The 20,392-nt window shown below is 40.0% G+C and overlaps 1 protein-coding gene across 1 annotated transcript; it reads left to right on the top strand.

Annotated features, from left to right (window-relative positions):
- The first annotated feature begins 532 nt into the window (after positions 1-532).
- Positions 533-1,902, top strand: LOC102507190 (olfactory receptor 1L8). The gene has a single exon (XM_006189116.2). The coding sequence runs from the start codon at positions 688-690 to the stop codon at positions 1,630-1,632; it is 945 nt and encodes a 314-aa protein (XP_006189178.2). The 5' UTR covers positions 533-687; the 3' UTR covers positions 1,633-1,902.
- The last annotated feature ends 18,490 nt before the right edge of the window (positions 1,903-20,392 follow it).

Below are 20,392 nucleotides of genomic sequence, written 5' to 3'. Positions count from 1 at the left end.
GTGCCCAGAGGAGGAAAATAACACGGTTGAACTGGATTCAGCATTCCTCCTAGATTTGCCCTGTTGGTTGTAGTGGCAAACCCTTATTTGTTTCCAAGACATGCAAAGATGAACTCTAGTGTTATACAACTGAATTTGCTTTGATAAGGAATGAGTGTCATGTGACTTCGCTATCTAAAATACTTCCATCCATACATCCCAGTCCCGTCCATCCCCATATACTGCTCTATTTTGTTAATAAAATTTATCCCTACCTGATATTATATTGCATATTTTCTTTGTTGATGACTTACCTTCCCAATACAACATGAGCTACCAAGAGGCAAACATTCGTGGGTTATATGATTATGTTCTTGTGGGAGAAAAGAGAGGTAGAGGGAGTGCTTTTCACAGAATAGAAACTAATGAACTTGAATCAGAGAGGGCCACGTCTGATGATTTCTAAAGAAAAATTCTTCTTCTGTTCCTCCAGCTTTCAACATAAAGCCCATATGAAGCCCACAGATTTGGGAAGGGAAGAGTACAACAAAGACCATGAGGTTGACAAGCGGTCCCTGCACAACTGCTCATTGTGACAAAATAGAGGAAACAAAGACCTGCTGGCTTCTCAGGATTAGGTGATGAAATTGGAACATGTAAAATAAGTTAAAAAAAAAAAGCTTCTTGTATATAACTAGACCCAAGTCAATGGAAAGAGTCAACCAAACCAGCAGTGTCTCTGAATTCATCCTCCTGGGACTCTCCTCCCGGCCTGAGGACCAGATGCCACTCTTTATCCTCTTCCTCACCATGTACCTCATCACAATAATAGGGAACCTGCTCATCATCCTGGCCATCCGCTCTGACCCCCAGCTCAAGACCCCCATGTATTTCTTCTTGAGTTTCCTATCATTCACTGACATTTGCTTCACAACAACCATTGTTCCCAGGATGCTGGTCAACTTCTTGTCAGGGAAGACCATCTCCTATGCTGGGTGTCTGACCCAGATGTATTTTATATATGCTTTGGGCAACACTGACAGCTGCCTTCTAGCAGTCATGGCCTTTGACCGCTATGTGGCCATCTGTGACCCCTTCCACTATGTCACCGTCATGAGCCACCACCGCTGTGCCCTCCTGGTGGCCTTGTCCTGCTCATTGCCTCACCTCCACTCACTCCTACACACACTTCTGCTGAATCAGCTCAACTTCTGTGACTCTAATGTTATCCACCACTTTCTCTGCGACCTCAGCCCTCTGATGAAATTGTCCTGCTCCTCCACATTTGTCAATGAAATTGTGATAATGATTGAAGGATCTGTTATTTTGGTGACCCCCTTTCTATTCATTGCTTTCTCTTACACACGAATCCTCATCACTGTTTTCAACATTCCTTCAGCTGCTGGGAAACGCAAAGCCTTCTCCACTTGCGGTTCTCACCTCACTGTGGTAACACTCTTTTATGGAAGCATCTTCTATGTCTATTTACAGCCCGTGTCCACCTACACCATCAGGGACCACATGGCAACGATTGTCTACACAGTTCTGTCCTCCATGCTCAACCCTTTCATCTACAGCCTGAGAAACAAAGACCTGAAGCAGGGCCTGAGGAAGCTGATGGGCAGGAGGAAACCCCAGGCAGCACCCTCTTGATGAACACACAGTGGAACTGGCTCCACTTAACTCTGGTTTCTATTGGATCTTGGTGAGCAATCAAGCTCTTGGAGGTCAGCATTTTTAAGCCATGGGAGACAAGGCTATTTCTACTGTGGGCAGGCACATCCATTGATGACGGCCCACCAGTTGGCCTTGTCTCTGCTTAACTCATAATCCTCTTCCCTTACTATTTCCCCTCTTTCTTATGAAAATTCATGACATCTCATCTTCCAAATACTGCTTTAAACTAACCCTTTCCCTACAGATATTTCCTGAACAAATTTCTGTCTTTTATTAAGACTTATCCTCCAAGGGCCTTCACATTTCAATATACTGCTTAAAAATAATTACTTAATTTATACCTGTTGAATGTCTTTGAAAATATTTGAAGGTGGAAAGAATGAGTGAAGAGAAGAAAGAGTAGGTGGGGCATATTTAGCTAATTTTCTCAAATTGAGGGTTTTTATAATTCCTTGTTTTTCTCTTTAAAAAACTTTCTTGCTTATAAATTGTTTTCACTGTTACTCTTTCCTTATCTTTCTATCCTTCCTTCATTATCTTGCTAATGGATTTATTTCTTTTCAAATTTCTCTTATTTTTTCACCATGCAATTAAAAACCCTAATGGCCAGAAAAAAACAAGCAGAGTGATGACATGAAAACTGTCCATTCCACAGTGGTGAAGGGAGGATGCTGGAAACTTTCTCCCCTCCCTCTATCCCTAAAGCTAAATGTTTAAAAATAAGTGATTTAATACCTTATTCTAGAAATTCCCACTCTTAGAAGTCTGCTTTGTAAAAATATTATCATAAATGTATATAGAATTGAGATTTTTTTCAATGAATCCCGGTTTAAGAGATTAAAAATTGGCAGCAACCTAAAATCCTATCAGAAGGGAATAAATAAATTATTTATGGTTAATTATATAGAATGTAACAATATATAATATGTTGGAAGAATCAAATACAGCTCTATCACTTCCTTGAAAAGCCATTAAGTAGAAAAGCAACGACATAGAACAAGGTGGGGCAGGGTACAGTTCAGTGGTAGAGCACATACTTAGCATGCATGAGGTCTTGGGTTTGATCCCCAGTACCTCCATCAAATAAATAAACAAATAAATCTAATTACCCCCCCAAAGGAAAAAATAAAAGATGTAGAACAAAGTATAAAAGTATTAATCCACTATGTTTTTAAAAATTGTATGAATATCTATGTGTGTATAGTCTCTGGCATAAGAATGGAAGTGCAAGGAGGGGGGACAGAAAGGGAGAGAATTTCCACTTCTTTATACATATTTGTAATGTCTGAATTTTTGCAAATAAATATTTATAGCTCATGGAATTTAAAATTATTAATAAATTAGATGGCCATTGCAATGGTGAGAGACTTTCTTTGTAAGATACCAGCTGAAGAGAAACTTTTTAGGTGCTTGCAAATCTGAACAGCATCTTTATTTGGTTCTTTCATTTGAATGGTAATTTAATAGGGTATAGCATTCCAGGTACCAAAACTTTTGGAACTTTAAGGACATAGTTCACTGTTCTACTGCATCAACTGTTTTCCGTGGGAAATAAGCAGTCACTCTGATGTGTTCCTTGTCATCCCCTCCCCTCACCACAGTCTGTAGATAGCCTGCACCAAACCTGGCCACGCTGCCCCCGCTTGGGCTTTAGGAGAGCAGACCCTGATTCCAGGCACTTTACTCCAAGCCTGGGCACAGGTGCTTAGTCATTGTCCTTGGAAACAGACAAGCCAACTCTAAAACCTGAATGGAAATGAAAACGACCTTCAAACAGTCAAGACAACCTTGAAGGAAAATCACAAAGTTGGAGAACACACATTTCCAAATTTCAGGACTGACCACAAAGCTAAAGTAATTAATATGTGTGATTTATATAGGAATACGTAAATAGATCAATGTAATAGAATAGAGAGCCCAGAAATAAATCTTTATTAACACAGTCATTTCATTTTTGGCAAAGTGTCAATGCAGTTTGAGGGGAGAGTAGGGCTCATGGACTACATGCAGCTGGAGAAACTTGAGAAGCACATGGAAAACAATTAAATTTGATCCCTTACTCCACGCCATACACAAAAATTAATTCAAAGTGGCTCATCGACCTAAATGTGTGGACTAAAACTATAAAATTTCTTTAAAAAAAACCAGAATATATATAAATATATATATGTAAAATATCTGTGATTCTGAGATGAGTGAATATTTCTTTTTTTATTAATTCTCTTTTTTATTGAAGTGTCGATGTACAGTGTTAGTTTCATGTGTACAGCAAAGCGAGATGAGGGAATATCTTGGAAATAATCAGGAAACAAAAAGGACTAAATACAAAATATTATTAAATTGATTTATTAAATATAAAACTTCTGCTCATTGAAAGACAACTTAAGAAAGTGAACAGGGCAATGAATATATGTATGTTCATGTAAAGAAATTTAAAAAATTTTTAAAAATAAATACACATATCTTGCAAAAAAAAAAAAAAAAACCAGAAGTGAAAAGGGAGAAGATTTACAGATACTAACTAATATATAAAAAATAGATAAACAAGTTTATACTGTATAGCCCAGGGGACTATATTCAATATCTTGTAGTAACCTATGGTGAAAAAGGATATGAAAACGAATATATGTATGTTCATGTATGACTGAAACATTGTGCTGTACACCAGACATTGACACAACATTGTAAACTGACTATACTCCAATAAAAATATATATATAAACCCCCCCAAAAAAGAAAGTAAAAAGGGAAAAAATACTCATGATGCATGTATCTGACACAGACATATCCAGAATATATAAAGAACTCAAACAAATCAATGTGAAAAAGCATACAACTCAATTTTTTAAAGTGGCCACAAATTTGAATATTGTACAAAAGAAGATACTCAATAGCCAATACCATATGTGAAAAGACATGCTGCCACTTGCCTGTAGAGGGCAGTATAGCTGAACCAGAGATTTCTAGCCAAAGAAACCCAGTCTGGTTTAAGGCAGTAATTGGGAAAAGTGAGAGGACTGTGAGTGTTGAAAAGAGATCACATAATGGGAAATAATGGTAGGAAAGGGTCAGGGGATGATAGTAATATTCTTAGCTGTTTTTCTCATGTGAGGTACTGAATCACCGCCAAGATGCTCCAGGATTCATTCTCCCCTGAGAAGGAGAACTGAACCAAAGCCACGCTAGAACAATTTCTCGAGACCTTATTTATATAATCTGGAAAGAATACATCAATCAGAGTTCCTTGATGACCTGCCTGGATCATAGTAGAATGGGACATTTTGTTGTTACATTTATCCTACTGAATCTCTGTAACCCTAAGAGGACCCCTGCAGTTGAATCTTCTTAGTCATATTTTGTGATGTTTATCATGCTAAGTCTCTGTAGCACTAAGAGGATTCCTGCCTTTTAACCTTTCTGAACACACTGTGACTGTCAGCTAACAGCTGCTACATTACGTTTCTGTAACCACGATGACTCCCTGGTTCCTAAGTTTGAGGGAGACATGTTTCTGTCTTCTGCCCAGTATGTTGGAATTGAATTTTCTCTTTTAATCACACCCAATAAGAATGTGGGTGGAAGATTATGCTGGCAGAAATTCAAGGAATCACAATGAAGTCTAAGAAGTGAAAGCTCGTGTGAGGGAGTTGTCACATATCAATGATGATTTCACCCTGAAACTTCAGGAAAAAATGTTTGTGGGAAGACTTTGTTATGCTTGAACTGAACTGCACCTGCTAAGTGAATATGCTCACCTGGCAATCGCTTGAGGGAGACAACACTATTTGGGTGCACGTAGTGTGCTTGAATTAGTGTCACGCCATGGGTAGTCATGACAACAACACTTGTGATTGCATAACATTGGCCCAGAGGACTAAGAGGGACTTGAGAAGTTGGGAACGTGATTAAGTGTGTAGAGTCAAGTAGAAATTAACTTTCCTGGAGACTCATAATCTAAATGGTCACTAGAGGGAGTCCTCTCCAGGAAACTGACTGAACTTGGCATATGGCCCGGAAGTATGATGAAGCAATGTTTGAATAGACTATGTATATGCATTTACTAAACTGACTCAGCAACTAGCTTGTCAATAACTGTCAGAAAAAAACACATACCCTCACCCAGGAAGGAACTGCCGCCATTTTGATGGAAATAGCATCCTATATATTTAAACAGCAGTGGCCAACTGGGCTACAGGCTTAGGTAAGAGGAGGCTTATTTGTGGGAACACTAAAGATAGCCTAAATGATGGCAAGATTTTACTGGTAAGCATGGTATTTACTGATCCTCCCTCAGAATCCCAGTGTTAAAAGTATAATTGGCTCTCTATATTATAATTGGGAGAATTTGAACAGGTTAAGGATCAATTTTGGATTACCCTGGTGGAAGAGAGATGGGCACTTCTCTACAAAGATACCTAAATCCAGAGTTAATATAAAACTTGCTCTTTGTCCAATGAAGTACAATTATGCCCCCAGACCACATGGAACCTAGAATTTCCTGAGCCATGACTTTTAGTAATTATACCAGTTATGGAAAATAAATGATATATGAGAAAATGGTATTTTTGCTAAAAAAGTTAAATTGGCATTGTTATAGTAACTAATGTAGATGTGTTAAATGTCATTTAATCTCTCTGCCACAGCTATATGGCATAGTAAAGTTTTTCTGACTGAGTTATAAAAATAAACAAAAATGGAATGTAGGTATGAAATGGTTGCAGAGAGGTGGCCAAGATGGCAGACTAAGCAGACCATGAACTCACCTCCTCCCACAGACACCCTAAAATTACAGCTATTTATAGAGTAAATATATATGAGAATGCCCTGAAGACTAGCAGAAAAGATTTATCACAACTAAAGACATAAAGAAGGAACCACAATGAGACAGGTGAGAAGGGCAGAGATGCGATATAATCAGGACCTACATCCCCAGATCAGCAACCCACAAATGAGAGGCTGTCCCCAAGGAGGGAGGTATCTGAGCCTCATATCGGGCATCCCAGCCAGGGGGTCCTGCACTGGGAAGTCGAGCCCCTGGAACATCTGGCTTTGAAAAGCAGCTGGACTTACATTCAGGAGAGCTGGACTGCTATTAGAACTATTAGTGGGCATGCACAAAATCTCATATGCTCCAAGTCCCAGTACAGAGGAAGTAGTTTGAAAGGGGTCTGGGTCAGATCCACATGTTGATCTTGGAGAGACTCCCAGAGAGGCAAGAGGTAACTGGGACAACCCTGCCCCAGGGATGGAGTTGATAGTGTCACCCTTTTATTAGCTTGTTCTACCACAATAACACTCCTGCTGGCAAATGCCATTTTGGAATTCTCTTTCTAGCCTATTAGTGCCTGATGCTCAACACACACACTAAAGGCCAGTAGCAGCCCCAAGCCCTGCCAGGCCAGGCAGACAGCCTGAACAGACCAAAGAATAAAGCTGGAGGTAGCATACCCCCTGATTTTACATTATACTGCAATGCAACAGTAATCAAAACAGTATGGGACTGGCACAAAAACTGTTCAGTGGAACAGAATAGAAAACCCAGAATTAAACCCATACTTATATGGACAATTAACCTATGACAAAGGAGGCAAAAGTATACAACGGGGGAAAGACAGCTTCATCAGTAAATGGTGTTGGGAAAACATGACAGCTACAAACAAAAAAAAATCAAATTGGACTCCTTTCTTACACAATATACAAAAATAAACTCAAAATGGAATAAATACTTAAATGTAAGACCCAAAGTCAAAAAACTTCTAGAAGAAAACATATACAATCTGCTCTTTGACACTGGTCTTAGTAATATTTTTAAATCTGTCCTCAGAAAACAAAAGGAAAAATGAACAAATGGAGTTACGTTAAACTAAAAAGCTTTTGCACAAGAAAAGGAACTCTCAATGAAATGAAAAGGCAGCCCACTGAATAGGAAAAGATATTTGAAATGATATGTCTGATAAAAGGTTAATAATATCCAAACTAGGCATAGAACACAAAAAACTCAACATCAAAAAATCAAACAACTCAATTAAAAGATGGACAGAGGACCTGAATAGACTTTTTCCCAAAGAAGACATACAGATGGCCAACCGATACAAGAAAAGATACTCAACATCACTAATCATCAGGGAAATGCAAATCAGAACCATAATGAGATACCACCTCACACCTGTCAGAATGGCTATTATCAAAAAAATAAGAAACAAGTCTTGGCAAGGATGTGGAGAAAAGGGAACTGTCATTCACTGTTGGTGGGATCATAAATTGGTGAAGCCGCTATAGAAAGCAATATGGAGGTTCCCTAAAAACTCAAAAATAGAACTGCTTTATGACCCAGCAATTCCACTTCTGTGTATTTACCTGAAGAAAACAAAAGCACTAATTTGAAAAGATATCTGCATTCCAATGTTCATTGTGGCATTATTTACAATAGCCAAGATATGGAAACAACCTAAGTGCTCACTCATAGGTGAATGGATAAAGATGTGGTAGATATATATATATATATATATATATATATAATGGAATATTACTCTGCCATAAAAAATCAAATCTTGCCATATGCAACAACATGGATGAATATAGAGGGTATTATGCTAAGTGAAATTAGAACTTATTAGTCAGACAGAGTAGCACAAATACCGTACAATCTCACATTAATATGGAATCTAAAAAAACTCAAACATACAAATAAACAAAACAAAATGAAAACAGACTCGTAGATATAGAAAACAAACAGCTGGTTGCCAGAGGGAACAGATGTGGAGAGAGCAGAAGGAATAGTTGAAGATGATTAAGAAGTACAAACTTCCATATATATAAATAAATAAGCTAGGGGGAATGTAATATACAGCATCAGAAACATGGTCAATAATACTGTAATAACTTTGTGTGGGGACAGAGTGTTACTAGAGTTATCATGGTGGTCATTTCATAGTGTATGCAAATGTCAAATTACTATGTAGCACTCCTAAAGCTAACATAATATTGTATGTCAACTTTATTTTTAAATAAATAAATAGGTTGCCAGAATTATAAGATTTGGGGGGAAGTCAAACTAAAATTTCCAATTGATATAATGCCCATGGAGACTTATTGGCTAGAAAAGGTAATTTTATCTTAAGAAAAGTGATATATACAACCGAATGCCTCCGTGGAAGTCTATAAAAAAAAAGAGGGAGGATATAGTCCAGCTGAAAAAGGTATATCAGAAATCTTGTGAGGGAATATAGTCAATCACATAGTGATTGTTGGAAAAGAATATCAATTCCTAATTGGATGATAGAGGTTCTAGTGTTTCAGAGTTTTAAGAGGTCTATTTTCATGCATCAAGTATTGTAGAAGTTACTATATTTAGAATTGCATTTTAAATGCTTAAGGAATCTATGGCAAGGAAGTATAGACAACAGTCAGAGGTAAACGGAAGGAAATAATTAACAAGTGGACCATAATCAATTTTCATCCTCCAGAAAAACCTGAGGATTTGACTCTTGTTTGCACATCTTGCAACAGTAATTCAGAGAATGTATAGCAGTATATCAGATGTAAGATAAATTAGGATCCTGCTATGTAGTGAACCAGGATGCTGTGTCTTTAGCGGGATTGGTTATTGGGTAACCAGTAATCGACAAAGGGCAGCTGCACAGAAAAGAAGGACCTAAAAATACATCCCGGAGAGGGCTACATGATCATTAAGATATGAAAGCCAGAGAGACCCCAGACCTGGTGCAATTCTTGACCTGTGGGAGCCTGGCTTGACTCTCACGACCATTCACATTCTCCTAGGAGATTTTTCTGGATGTACGAAGATGCACAGAAGATAAACAAGACTTCCACAGTGTTATTGCAGTACGTGTTGTGTGGCTCCTCATTTATCTTACTGTGAAGTCATGTTTATTGATGCTGAGTGAAGCCTGTTGTGGCTCACAAATTTGACACCCAATCCCTATCTAAGACTCAGCCTTCACGGTCAAGCAGAATAGGCATTGCAATACTAAAATCTGAAAGAGTTGTTACAATAAAGGAAAGTTAGAGCCCAATCTCACTCATGAACATCCCAAACAAAACACTAGCAGATAAAATACAACAATATACAAAAATTAAAGTATTTCATGGCATGTAGGATTTCTTTCAATACGGCATTATTGTTTAAACAGTCTAAATCAATACTGTAATTCACTGCATTAATAGAATAAAGGATAAAATCATATTAGTATAACAAATGTAGATGTAACTTTTGATGAAATTTAGCATTAATTTATAATTTAACAAAAACAAATAAAAACTTAGCAAACTAGGGGGAAAAGAACACTTACTTTATTTGATAAAGAGTAGTTTACAAAAATTATAGCAAACATCACATTTAAAGATAAAACAGGTAATGCTTTCTCGCTGAGATTTGGAATGAGACAAGAATTCCCACTATTACAATTTCTATATTGGAATTTCTAGTCAATAAAGTAAGGCAAAAAAAAAACAAAAACAAAAGGCATAAAGATTTGAGAGCAAGACATAACCATTTATTCACAGATACCACTGTTATAAATTCATTAAATCTAAAAAATTTTATACATAAATCATTATAATTAATGTGAGTTTAGCAAAGTTCCTGGATACAAAATCACTGTACAAAAATAGATTGTTTTTCCATAAAGCTACAAAAACATGATTTTTTTTAAAAGAAGATCTTATTTAAATTACATGAAAAATGAGACAAATCTAATGATTTACCTAGAGATAAATCAGATGAAGATATGGAGGATCTCTATACAGACAATTATAAAACATGATTGAATAAAATTTAGTAAGACAAATGAATGGAAGGACATACAGAAGTTCGCAGATTAGAACATGGGTTATTTTATGGAATACTGCCATTATCTATTTTACAAGGAAGAAGTTACAGAACAGTACAAAAGCATGGTTTCATATTTGTGTTTGTACTTATTTGTGTATAAATGGAATAGTTCTTTGGAACTGGGAGGGGAGAATTTTACTAACTAAACATCTGAATTATTTGAATATTCTACAATGAGCATACACTACTTCTGAAACTTAAACACAGTACTACAAAAAGAAAGTTCCACAAATGACAAATGCCGGAGAGGCTGTGGAGAAAAGGGAACCCTCCTACACTGCTGGTGGGAATGCAGGTTGGTGCAGCCACTGTGGAAAACAGTATGGAGATTCCTCAAAAGACTAGGAATAGACTTACTGTATGACCCAGGAATCCCGCTCCTGGGCATATATCCAGAAGGAACCCTACTTCAAAATGACACCTGCACCCCAATGTTCATAGCAGCACTATTTACAATAGCCAAGACATGGAAACAGACTAAATGTCCATCAACAGGTGACTGGATAAAGAAGATGTGGTATATTTATACAATGGAATACTACTTAGCCATAAAAACCGACGACATAATGCCATTTGCAGCAACATGGATGCTCCTGGAGAATGTCATTCTAAGTGAAGTAAGCCAGAAAGAGAAAGAAAAATGCCATATGAGATCGCTCACGTGTGGAATCTAAAAAAAAAAAAAAGCACACACAAAGCATAAATCCAAAACAGAAATAGATTCACAGACATAGAATATAAACTTGTGGTTGCCAAGGGGGCAGGGGTGGGAAGAGACAGACTGGGATTTCAAAATGTAGAATAGATAAACAAGATTATACTGTACAGCACAGGGAAATATACACAAGATCTTATGGTAGCTCACAGAGAAAAAAATGTGGCAATGAATATATATATGTTCGTGTGTAACTGAAAAATTGTGCTGTACACTGGAATTTGACACAACATTGTAAAATGATTATAAATCAATAAAAAAAAGTTAAAAAAAAAAAGTTCCAGGCTAAAATGATAGTGGTCCTGTTCTTTGGCAAAGAAATTTGGTGGCTTCGAGCATTGAGTTAGAACAGACATCAGATTCCCCTTCTATGGGAGGCTTGGATTTATCAGGGGAATGTTCCAGGCTCGCATCCAAGCAGAAGTCAGTTAACCTCCTAAGCCGACAAGGGTGTTCTGACCCACTCCACAGGATCCCAGTCGCATTAACTAGATTTTCAAAGACCCCTCAACCTCCCCAGTCAGATCTCAGTCCTAGCCTTGCATGGCTGACGGTGAATGCTAATTGCTCAGCCCTTACTAGACATTCAGAAGAGTGGTCCTCTGGGCACTTGCTAATGCAGAACTCATCACCACTAACATGACTATTAAAACCTAATGGAGGTGTTCGCAGCCGCCGCCGCGCCGCTGTCGCTCTCCAACGCCAGCGCTGCCTCTAGATTGCCGAGCTCCAACCGAAGGAGAAGGAGGGTAAGTAAGGAGGTCTCTATACCACGGCTGGTATAAAGCAGACCGCCGGCAAAGCACCGAGGAAGAACCTGGCTACAAAAGCCTCTCGCAAGAGTGCGCCCTCTACTGGAGGGGTGAAGAAACCTCATCGTTACAGGCCTGGTACCGTGGCACTCCGTGAAATTAGACGTTATCAGAAGTCCACTGAACTTCTGATTCGCAAACTTCCCTTCCAGCGTCTGGTGCGGGGAATTGCTCAGGACTTCAAAACAGATCTGCGCTTCCAGAGTGCAGCTCTTGGTGCTTTGCAGGCGGCAAGTAAGGCCTGCCTGGCCTTTTTGAAGACACCAACCTGTGTGCTATCCATGCCAAAAGTGTAACGATTATGCCAAAAGACATCCAGCTAGCAAGCCGCATACGTGGAGAACGTGCTTAAGAATCCACTATGATGGAAACATTTCATTCTTTAAAAAAAAAATCTCTTCCTGTTATTGGTATTTCTGAACGTTAGATTTTTTTTTCCCATGGGGACAAAAGGTGCCTAAGTATATGATTGCAAGTGGAAAAATAGGGGACAGAAATCAGGTATTGGCAGTTTTTCCATTTTAATTTGTGTGTGAATTTTAATATGCGGGGACAGTAAAGCATTAATGCAAGTCAAAATGTTTCAGTGAGCAAGTTTCAGCAGTTCAACTTTATAACAATTATAAATAAACCTGTTAAATTTTTCTGGACAATGCCAGCATTTGGATTTTTTTCAAACAAGTAAATTTCTTATTGATGGCAACTAAATGGTGTTTGTAGCATTTTTATCATATAGTAGATTCCATCCATTCACTATACTTTTCTGAGTTGTCCTACATGCGAGTATGTGTTTTTAATGTTGTCTGTCTTCTATGCTGTTCCTGTAAGTTTGCTATTAAAATACATTAAAGTATATATATAAAAAAAAAAAAACTAATGGAGATTCATGGAGTACTTCCTGAGCATCAGTCCTCTGCATAGATGGTTCAGTCTATCTTAAATCAAGGATCATTGTGAGAATCTAACTATATTGATGTATATCATCCCCCAGGGGAAAAAAAAGCACTTTTCTACCTACATATAAAATGTACGTGCCTCGTCAGAGAGTACCCAGTCTCCTCTAGGCCATCCAACTGCCCTAGGAAAGTCAGGGGTGTCTGTAAATTAAGAACTACTGTCCATAAGAAAATACTAATGTTGAAATAAACCAGGCTATCAGCAAGCAGACTACATGCAAATACTACAGATCCCCTAGGATCACTGGGACTCAATTAGATCTTGGCAGATTGCCCCCAGGCCTCCTCTGAGGACCTTCAGAAGACTTGAGAAGAATGTTTCCTCTGAGGACCTTGTTGGAAAGGCTTGACTTTGCATTTCACAGCAATCTCTTCATGAAAATCCATAGATGTTTCTCTCAGATCACAGAGCCAGAATGAGTAGGGTATGTCCTAAATCATCAATTTGTTTTTACCTCTTGGACGCTGAGAATCATTGAGATGCTCTTTGCACCTTCTTCACCTTGGTCATTCATGAACTCCGAATCACATGCGCTTCTAACAAAGGCATCAGAACTTCCTCCTGATTTTGTACACTCGCCTCACACTCGCCATCACCTTTTTCCTACACGTCACTTTTTTTGCTTCTTGTTCTTCAGTGATTTTTTAAATTTTATCCTGTGTTGTATCTATCTTTCTAAACAACCCATTCTTTTTAGAAGAAAATAAAGTGGAAAAAAAAAAAAAAAGAAAAAGAAAGGAAAGGGAAGGAAGGGAGGAGGGGGAGGAGAGAGGAAGCCAAAAAAAAAAAAAAAAAATGAGGAGTGGAAGGAAGTCATCTAGCCAGCCAGGCACTTGATTAGGTCTTTTCACGTGACTCTCTAAAACTTAGGAACCCCAAAATATACATGAACAGAATGTCTAGTCTCCCCCCGACCATGCCTCAAGCTCTGGTGATATGTACAGAAGTCCTTGGGGTGCTTCCCAGCAACCAAAGGGCCAGGCCTGCCTCCCCCTCCTTGGCCCAAAAGCCAGAAAGCGCTCCCCGGAGGACAGATGAGTCCATCTCAGCTAACAGAGGCCAACAGCTGGAGGAGCTGCTGGGCTACCATGGCAACTGAGACTAGAACAATACTAACCGCCATCCCAATTTTAATATTCTTCCGACTCCATATTGATAATCCACACTGAGGAGCTCGTGACATCACCATGTATCGCTGGACCCCAAAGAGGCTACCTCATAAACCAACCTGGAACTCTGACCTCACTTCCTCGCTTGTCCCTGGACTGATATTCACACGCGCGCGCACACACACACACACACACACACACAAACACACACACCCCACACATTTTTCCATCACCTGAAAACTGTTGTCCCCCCATATTAATCTACCTCATATCTTAAAAAACAAACAAAATAATAATTCCCCTCTCACGACATCCCTGTTTTCCACAATGCCCAGCAGCGTTCCTCAACCCTTGGTCCCCTACAAACGGGGAAGCTGAGTCACACCAGTGAGACACGACCATGCATCCAAGGAGGCTCTTGGAATAGTCTCAACACCATGTAAGTGGCACCCAACACTCTCCAACCCCTTGGGCTTTGCGTCTCTGCCTAAACTTGGGAGATGGCACAGAGCAGAATTCCCCGGGGGAGTAGCTGGGAGACACAGCACCCGTTCCACAGAGACAGGGGCCCCAAATAGGCCCGGTGAAGGGACCTTCAACCATTAAGGGCTGGGAGAGTCCTCAGCGGCTCTGGGTAGCTCTGTCTTCTGAAACGAGGAGTCAGGATGCAGCTGGGGTCCAGAGGTGGGGAATGAGAAAGGATTTGAAACAGTGTCAGGAAACTGATAGCCTGCTGTTCACCATGCTTGACACGGTTTCCTCTAGCAGAGGTGAGGGAGGGATGTAAGGAGGCTGGAAACCTTTAGCTGAAGTGTGGATTCTGAATAAATTTGCCAACATGGCATGGGAAAGTCTTCCACATCTGGACAGACAGCTTCAGGGAGAAAACATCTGGACATAGGAAGCAACCGGGACTAAACAGTCCCCGTTTTCCATCCGCGCCAACCAGGTACGCCTTCCTCCCTGCCCGCCAGCTAAGAACAGTGAGTTCCAAAGTGGCCATGCATCAGATTTATCAAAAACTTTTTGAGTGTTTTGATAAGATAGCAATGAATCAGGAAAAGGTTATCCATGTGTTATTGTGAAAATTAACCTGACGAAATCCAGCGCTATCTCTGTATACAAAAAGGAGTGAGTGACCGCGATGACTCAGCCTCCGGTTCTCACATGTTTGGGTAACTTAAGTGCAGAGCAGGCAGACTTCCAACATTTCACCACGACTGGTTACTTACTTTACCAAAATATTTCTCTCTGCCTCATAGTCTAAATAGCTAACTTTGAGGGTGAGAGTGCTGACCACTTGCCAGACGTTGGACTTTCACGTGAGTTCACTGAGTCCTCCCGACCACTCTAAGGGATGGGGAACCCCATTATCCCAGCTTTACTGGTGGAAAGACCATGTCCGCAGAGAGCTTAAGCAGCTTGCCCTAGACCACTTAGCTGGTAAGGACAGGACCCCGTACCTAGAAAGTGGGCCAGAGCCCATGCTCTCAGCCACCTTGGCCCCCAAAAGGGCAAAGCATCCTCTCTCTCCAGGGAGAAGCCAAGATGCTTGCGTTCCGGTCTTGGTTCAGACAATAAAAATGTTGTGATCATCAGGTCCTTCCACCCACCAGGCCCCAATTTAAAATGAGGGGGTTGGACTGCATGATCGCTAAGAGTTTCTCCAAGCTCAGAGCCCCTGGATATCTGTTTGAAAGCTGAAGCAATGAGAACTCAGGGGGCGCCTTCCAGGAGAGAAGGCATGGCTACTTCTGCCTGGACTCTGCTCCACCCGCACGCTGTGAATTCAATGGAATGCCACTCTAAAGACAGTGACCTGAGGTCCACTGTATTTCTTCCTTGCATCTGTTCAGAATCCTAAATGACCATCCAGGCATTCTTTCATTTTACAAATATTTATCCAGGCAGCACGCCAGGCGGGTGGTGTCACAGGACCAGACATAGTCCTCATTCCTCGCGCAGCTCGAGTGGGGAAAGCAGTTTTGTAAGCACTAAGATTCACTTCTGTAGTGTGTTTGCGAAAGGATGCCCGATCCAGAACTGGTGGAAGAAAGGCAGGCCAGGCTTCCAAAAGGATGGGGGGTCTGCTCTTAGTGCCCACTGATCACCAGAGCTAACAAACAGGGGGAATGAGCACTTCAAACCGACAGAACAGTAAGTCCCCAAGGCAAGAAGCAGCAAAAAAAATGCTGGCATGAAAGAAAGCAGGGAGGGAGGCAAGAAAATAGGCCCGTCACAGGAAGCTCAGGAAGACACAGGAAGAAACTGGCCTTTTGTTTGTGGGTAACAAGGAGGCTTATGCAGCAGGAAAGAGACTGCTACTGAATTGTGTTCCCCCAGAAAGACCCATTGGAGTCCTCAGGACCTCAGAATGTGACCTTCTTTGGAGACAGAGTCTTGACAGAGGTAAGCGAGTTAAAATGAGTATGAGCCTTAATCCAACATGACTGGTGTGCTCATAAAAGGGGGATTTTTTTAAACACAAAACCACACATGCATAATGGAAGAGGATGGGAAGAGACCCAGGGCCAAGACCGCCATGTACAAACCTACTAGAGAGACACGGAACAGACCCTTCCCTCACACCCTCAGAAGGAACCAACCTTGCTGACACTTGGGGGTGGTTTGGGTTTTTTGTTTTTTGGTTTTTTTTGCTTTTTGCTTTATTTTTTTATTGACGTAAAGTCAGTTTACAATGTTGTGTTACTTTGTGGTGTACAATATAGTGATTCAGTTATAGATATATATTCCTTTCCATATTCTCTTTCATTATAGACTATTATGAGATATAGAATATAGTTCTCTGTGCTGTACAGTAGGACCTTGTTGTTTATCTATTGTATATATAGTAGTTGGTATCTGCAAAGTCTGAATTCCCAATTTATCCCTCCACCACCCCCACCCTTTCTCCCCTGGTAACCGTGTTTGTTTTCTATGCCTATGAGTCTGTTTCTGTTTTGTAAATAAGTTCATTTGTGTCATTTTTTTTATTCCACATATAAGTGATATCATATAGTATTTTTCTTTCTCTTTCTGGCTTACTTCACTTAGAACGATGATCTCCAGGTCCATCTATGTTGCTTAAATGGCATTATTTTATTCTTTTTTATGTCTGAGTAGTGTTCCATTGTATATATAAACCATAACTTCTTTATCTATTCATCTGTTGATGAAAATTTAGGTTGTTTGCATGTCTTGGCTATTGTAAACAGTGTTGCTATGAACATTGGGGTGCATATATCTTTTCAAATTAGAGTTGTTTTATCCATTTTTAAGGCAAAAGTTCAACTCTGCAGTCCAGATATTACCCCAGTCTTTCATTTGCAGCAAAATCTTTAATTCTCTGAGTTACTATATCAGAAAATGACAGCGCCGTGATTCACTTCAAATAGCTGGACAATCTCCATGGATGGACCTGGAAACTGTCATTCTAAGTGAATTAAGCCAGAAAGAGAAAGAAAAATACTATATGATATCACTCATATGTGGAATCCAAAAAGAAAAAGACACAAATGAACTTATTTACAAAACAGAAACAGACTCACAGACATAGAAAACAAACTTACGGTTACCAGGAGGGAAATGGAATAGGAAGGGATAAATTAGGAGTTTGAGATTTGCAGATTCTAACTACTATATATAAAATAGATAAACAAAAAGTTTATGCTGTATAGCACAGGGAACTATGTTCAATATCTTGTAGTAACCTATAATGAAAAAGAACATGAAAATGAATATATGTATGTATATGTATAACTGAAACATTATGCTGTGCACCAGAAATTGACACAACATTGTAAGCTGACTATACTTCAATTAAAAAAAAAAAAAAGAGCCAGTGTAGGATGGAACCTGACACGTTTGAGGGACAGGATGAAGGCGCTGGGGAGAGTAGGCATGAGGTGAGGCTGGAGGGGACTAGGAGCTCAGCACACGTTAAATGAATGGAGACTTTCCGCTGGGTTGAGTCATGTCCCCCCGACATTTATATTCATCCAGAACTTAAGAATGTGACCTTATTTGGCGATAGGGTCTTTGTAGATGTAATCAAGTTAAGATGAGGTCAGGTTGGCCCTAATCCAAAGGCTGCTATCCTAATAAGAAGAGGGGAATTTGGACACAGACATAGAAAGGAGAAGGCCACATGAGGATGCAGAGGAAACATGGGAAGACAGGAGCGGAGGTTGAAGTGATGCAATCTCCAAGCCAAGGAACACCAGTGATTGCCTGCGACCACCAGAAGCTAGAATCTGGAGCAGAACCTCCCTCAGAGTCTCCAGAAGGAATCAACCCTGCCAACACCTTGGTTTTGGACTTCCAATGTGAGAAAATGCATTTCTATTATTTTAAGTCACTCAGTTTGTGGTGCTTTGTTAAAGCAGCCCTGGGAAGACAGACAGTCACAGATTTTAACCTAGAAAGTTAGGTGATTGAAGTTTTATTGCTATAAGATCACTCTGAGTGCAGAAGGGGTGGGGAAGGAGGTGTCAAGAGAAGACATGGGAGCCAAATATATCATTCAGCTGACACTGGAATGATTTCCGTGGGAAATGATGGCTTTCAACAGAGTGCTGGTGGGAGAGATGCAAAGAGTTGCAAGATTCATGAGATATCTAGGAGGCAAAACCATGGAGATCCTTGAAGAAACAAAGCCCATGCTGGTGGGTGCCAGATAGAATGGAAAAAATGGGAAAAGCATTGATTCCAGCAACAACCCCCCACCATGCTTCTGGCCATAGCCTCCTCTGTTCTCATAGCCTAAGTCCTTTCCCGTCTCTGCATGTAGTCTAGCTCCGCCTTTCTTTCCTCCACGGCTAGTTTCTTCTCCATCAAACACTTCCCAGTCATCCCCCTGACATATATCATGTTTGTAGTTTACAAACTGCTTTCACACACCTGTTCCCCACTCTTATCTTGAGAGCAGATTTTATTTTGTCTTATGCATGGGGAAAAGAGAAACTCAGAGCGGTGAAAGGGTTTTGCCAAAGACAAATTGTGAGTAGATAGTGGAGTCAAGATTTGAACCCACGCCTTCTGTCTCTACATCCTGAATGTTTCCTTCTGCCCTGCCACAGCTCTGCAGAAATACAGCCCCCGGTCCACACGAGGCTTGTGAGAGGTCCTGTCTTTGGCAATCACAGTAAGGGACTACGTGCAACGCTGATTTTCCAAGCCTGTCGGTCACCGGACTAAAGATGTCAAGGTGGAAAATTCCACAGTGGAAAACAAACATCCCTGCACTTTTGTTTCTGGTGTAAGCTTCTGAAGCTTTACGAAAGCATTTTGTGTTTAAGACCAGCCTGATTGGGACCCGAGCTCTGGACCTTTCGGGCTGTGTGATCTTGAGAAAACCACTTAACACCTTTAACCTCAAATTTCTTTTCTGTTAAAAGGGAATGTTGTTGACAGCCAGATCAGAGACTTGTCTTGAGTAATATACATAAAGCCTGTAGCTCAGTTTCTAACTTATAGTAAGTTTCAATATATCTTAGGCATAATTATTATTTGCCTTAAAAGCATACTCATTTTCAAATCATACAGAGCACGAATAAATATTTCTCCTACAAAGTCTCACAAACTCAGGTGAAGAGTGGTCAAACAATGAAAGCTATAAAGGCCTTGGGATTGTGCAAAGAAATAGAGAATAATTGTTTTCAAGAGCATTCAGGAAGCCTGACAGAGAAGAGGATTTGGGCAGGAAGTAAAGGAAGAAGTGAGGCAAGCGATGGAGGAGAGGATGTGGAGTAGGGAGGTGTTTACTGTCCCAGATTACAGACGAGGACACCAAGAATCAAAGATGTTAGGTGGAGACCATACAGCCAGAAGGTGAAGGGGCTAATTTCAAAATGTGTGCTCTTGGCAGAGGTACCACACGAGGCTTGTTGTTTTCCAGTGTGTCTGTCACTACGCCTATAGCACCGTGTTGCAATTATTTGTTTAAAAGTTTGTCTTCCCCACCCAACTTTTACCACCTTATGAATAGGAGCTTAAGAAGAATCACTCATCTTTATAATCTCAGTGTTGGGCTCCTAATACAATGGTGTTGCATAATTGTGAGAGCATAAATCCCCAACATCTAGGACAATTTTAATACACAGGTTCATATATAATATAGCTTTTTTAAAACCAGGTTTGAATGAAAATATTCCCCTGAAAGGGGGACTATAAACACTGTGTGCCTGTGTCAGCATGCATCTTATTTGCCTGATTCACTTGGTCGTTTGTTTTTGTTTGTTTGTTTGTTTTGTTTTGTTTGCAAGGACAGTAGAGAGATGAGCTTCAGCCT

Source organism: Camelus ferus, chromosome 4, assembly GCF_009834535.1.
Source record: "Camelus ferus isolate YT-003-E chromosome 4, BCGSAC_Cfer_1.0, whole genome shotgun sequence".
In the NCBI taxonomy this organism is placed as follows: Eukaryota; Metazoa; Chordata; class Mammalia; order Artiodactyla; family Camelidae; genus Camelus; species Camelus ferus.
Note: the sequence above shows the minus strand (reverse complement) of the source record. Positions and strands in the feature narration are given on the sequence as shown.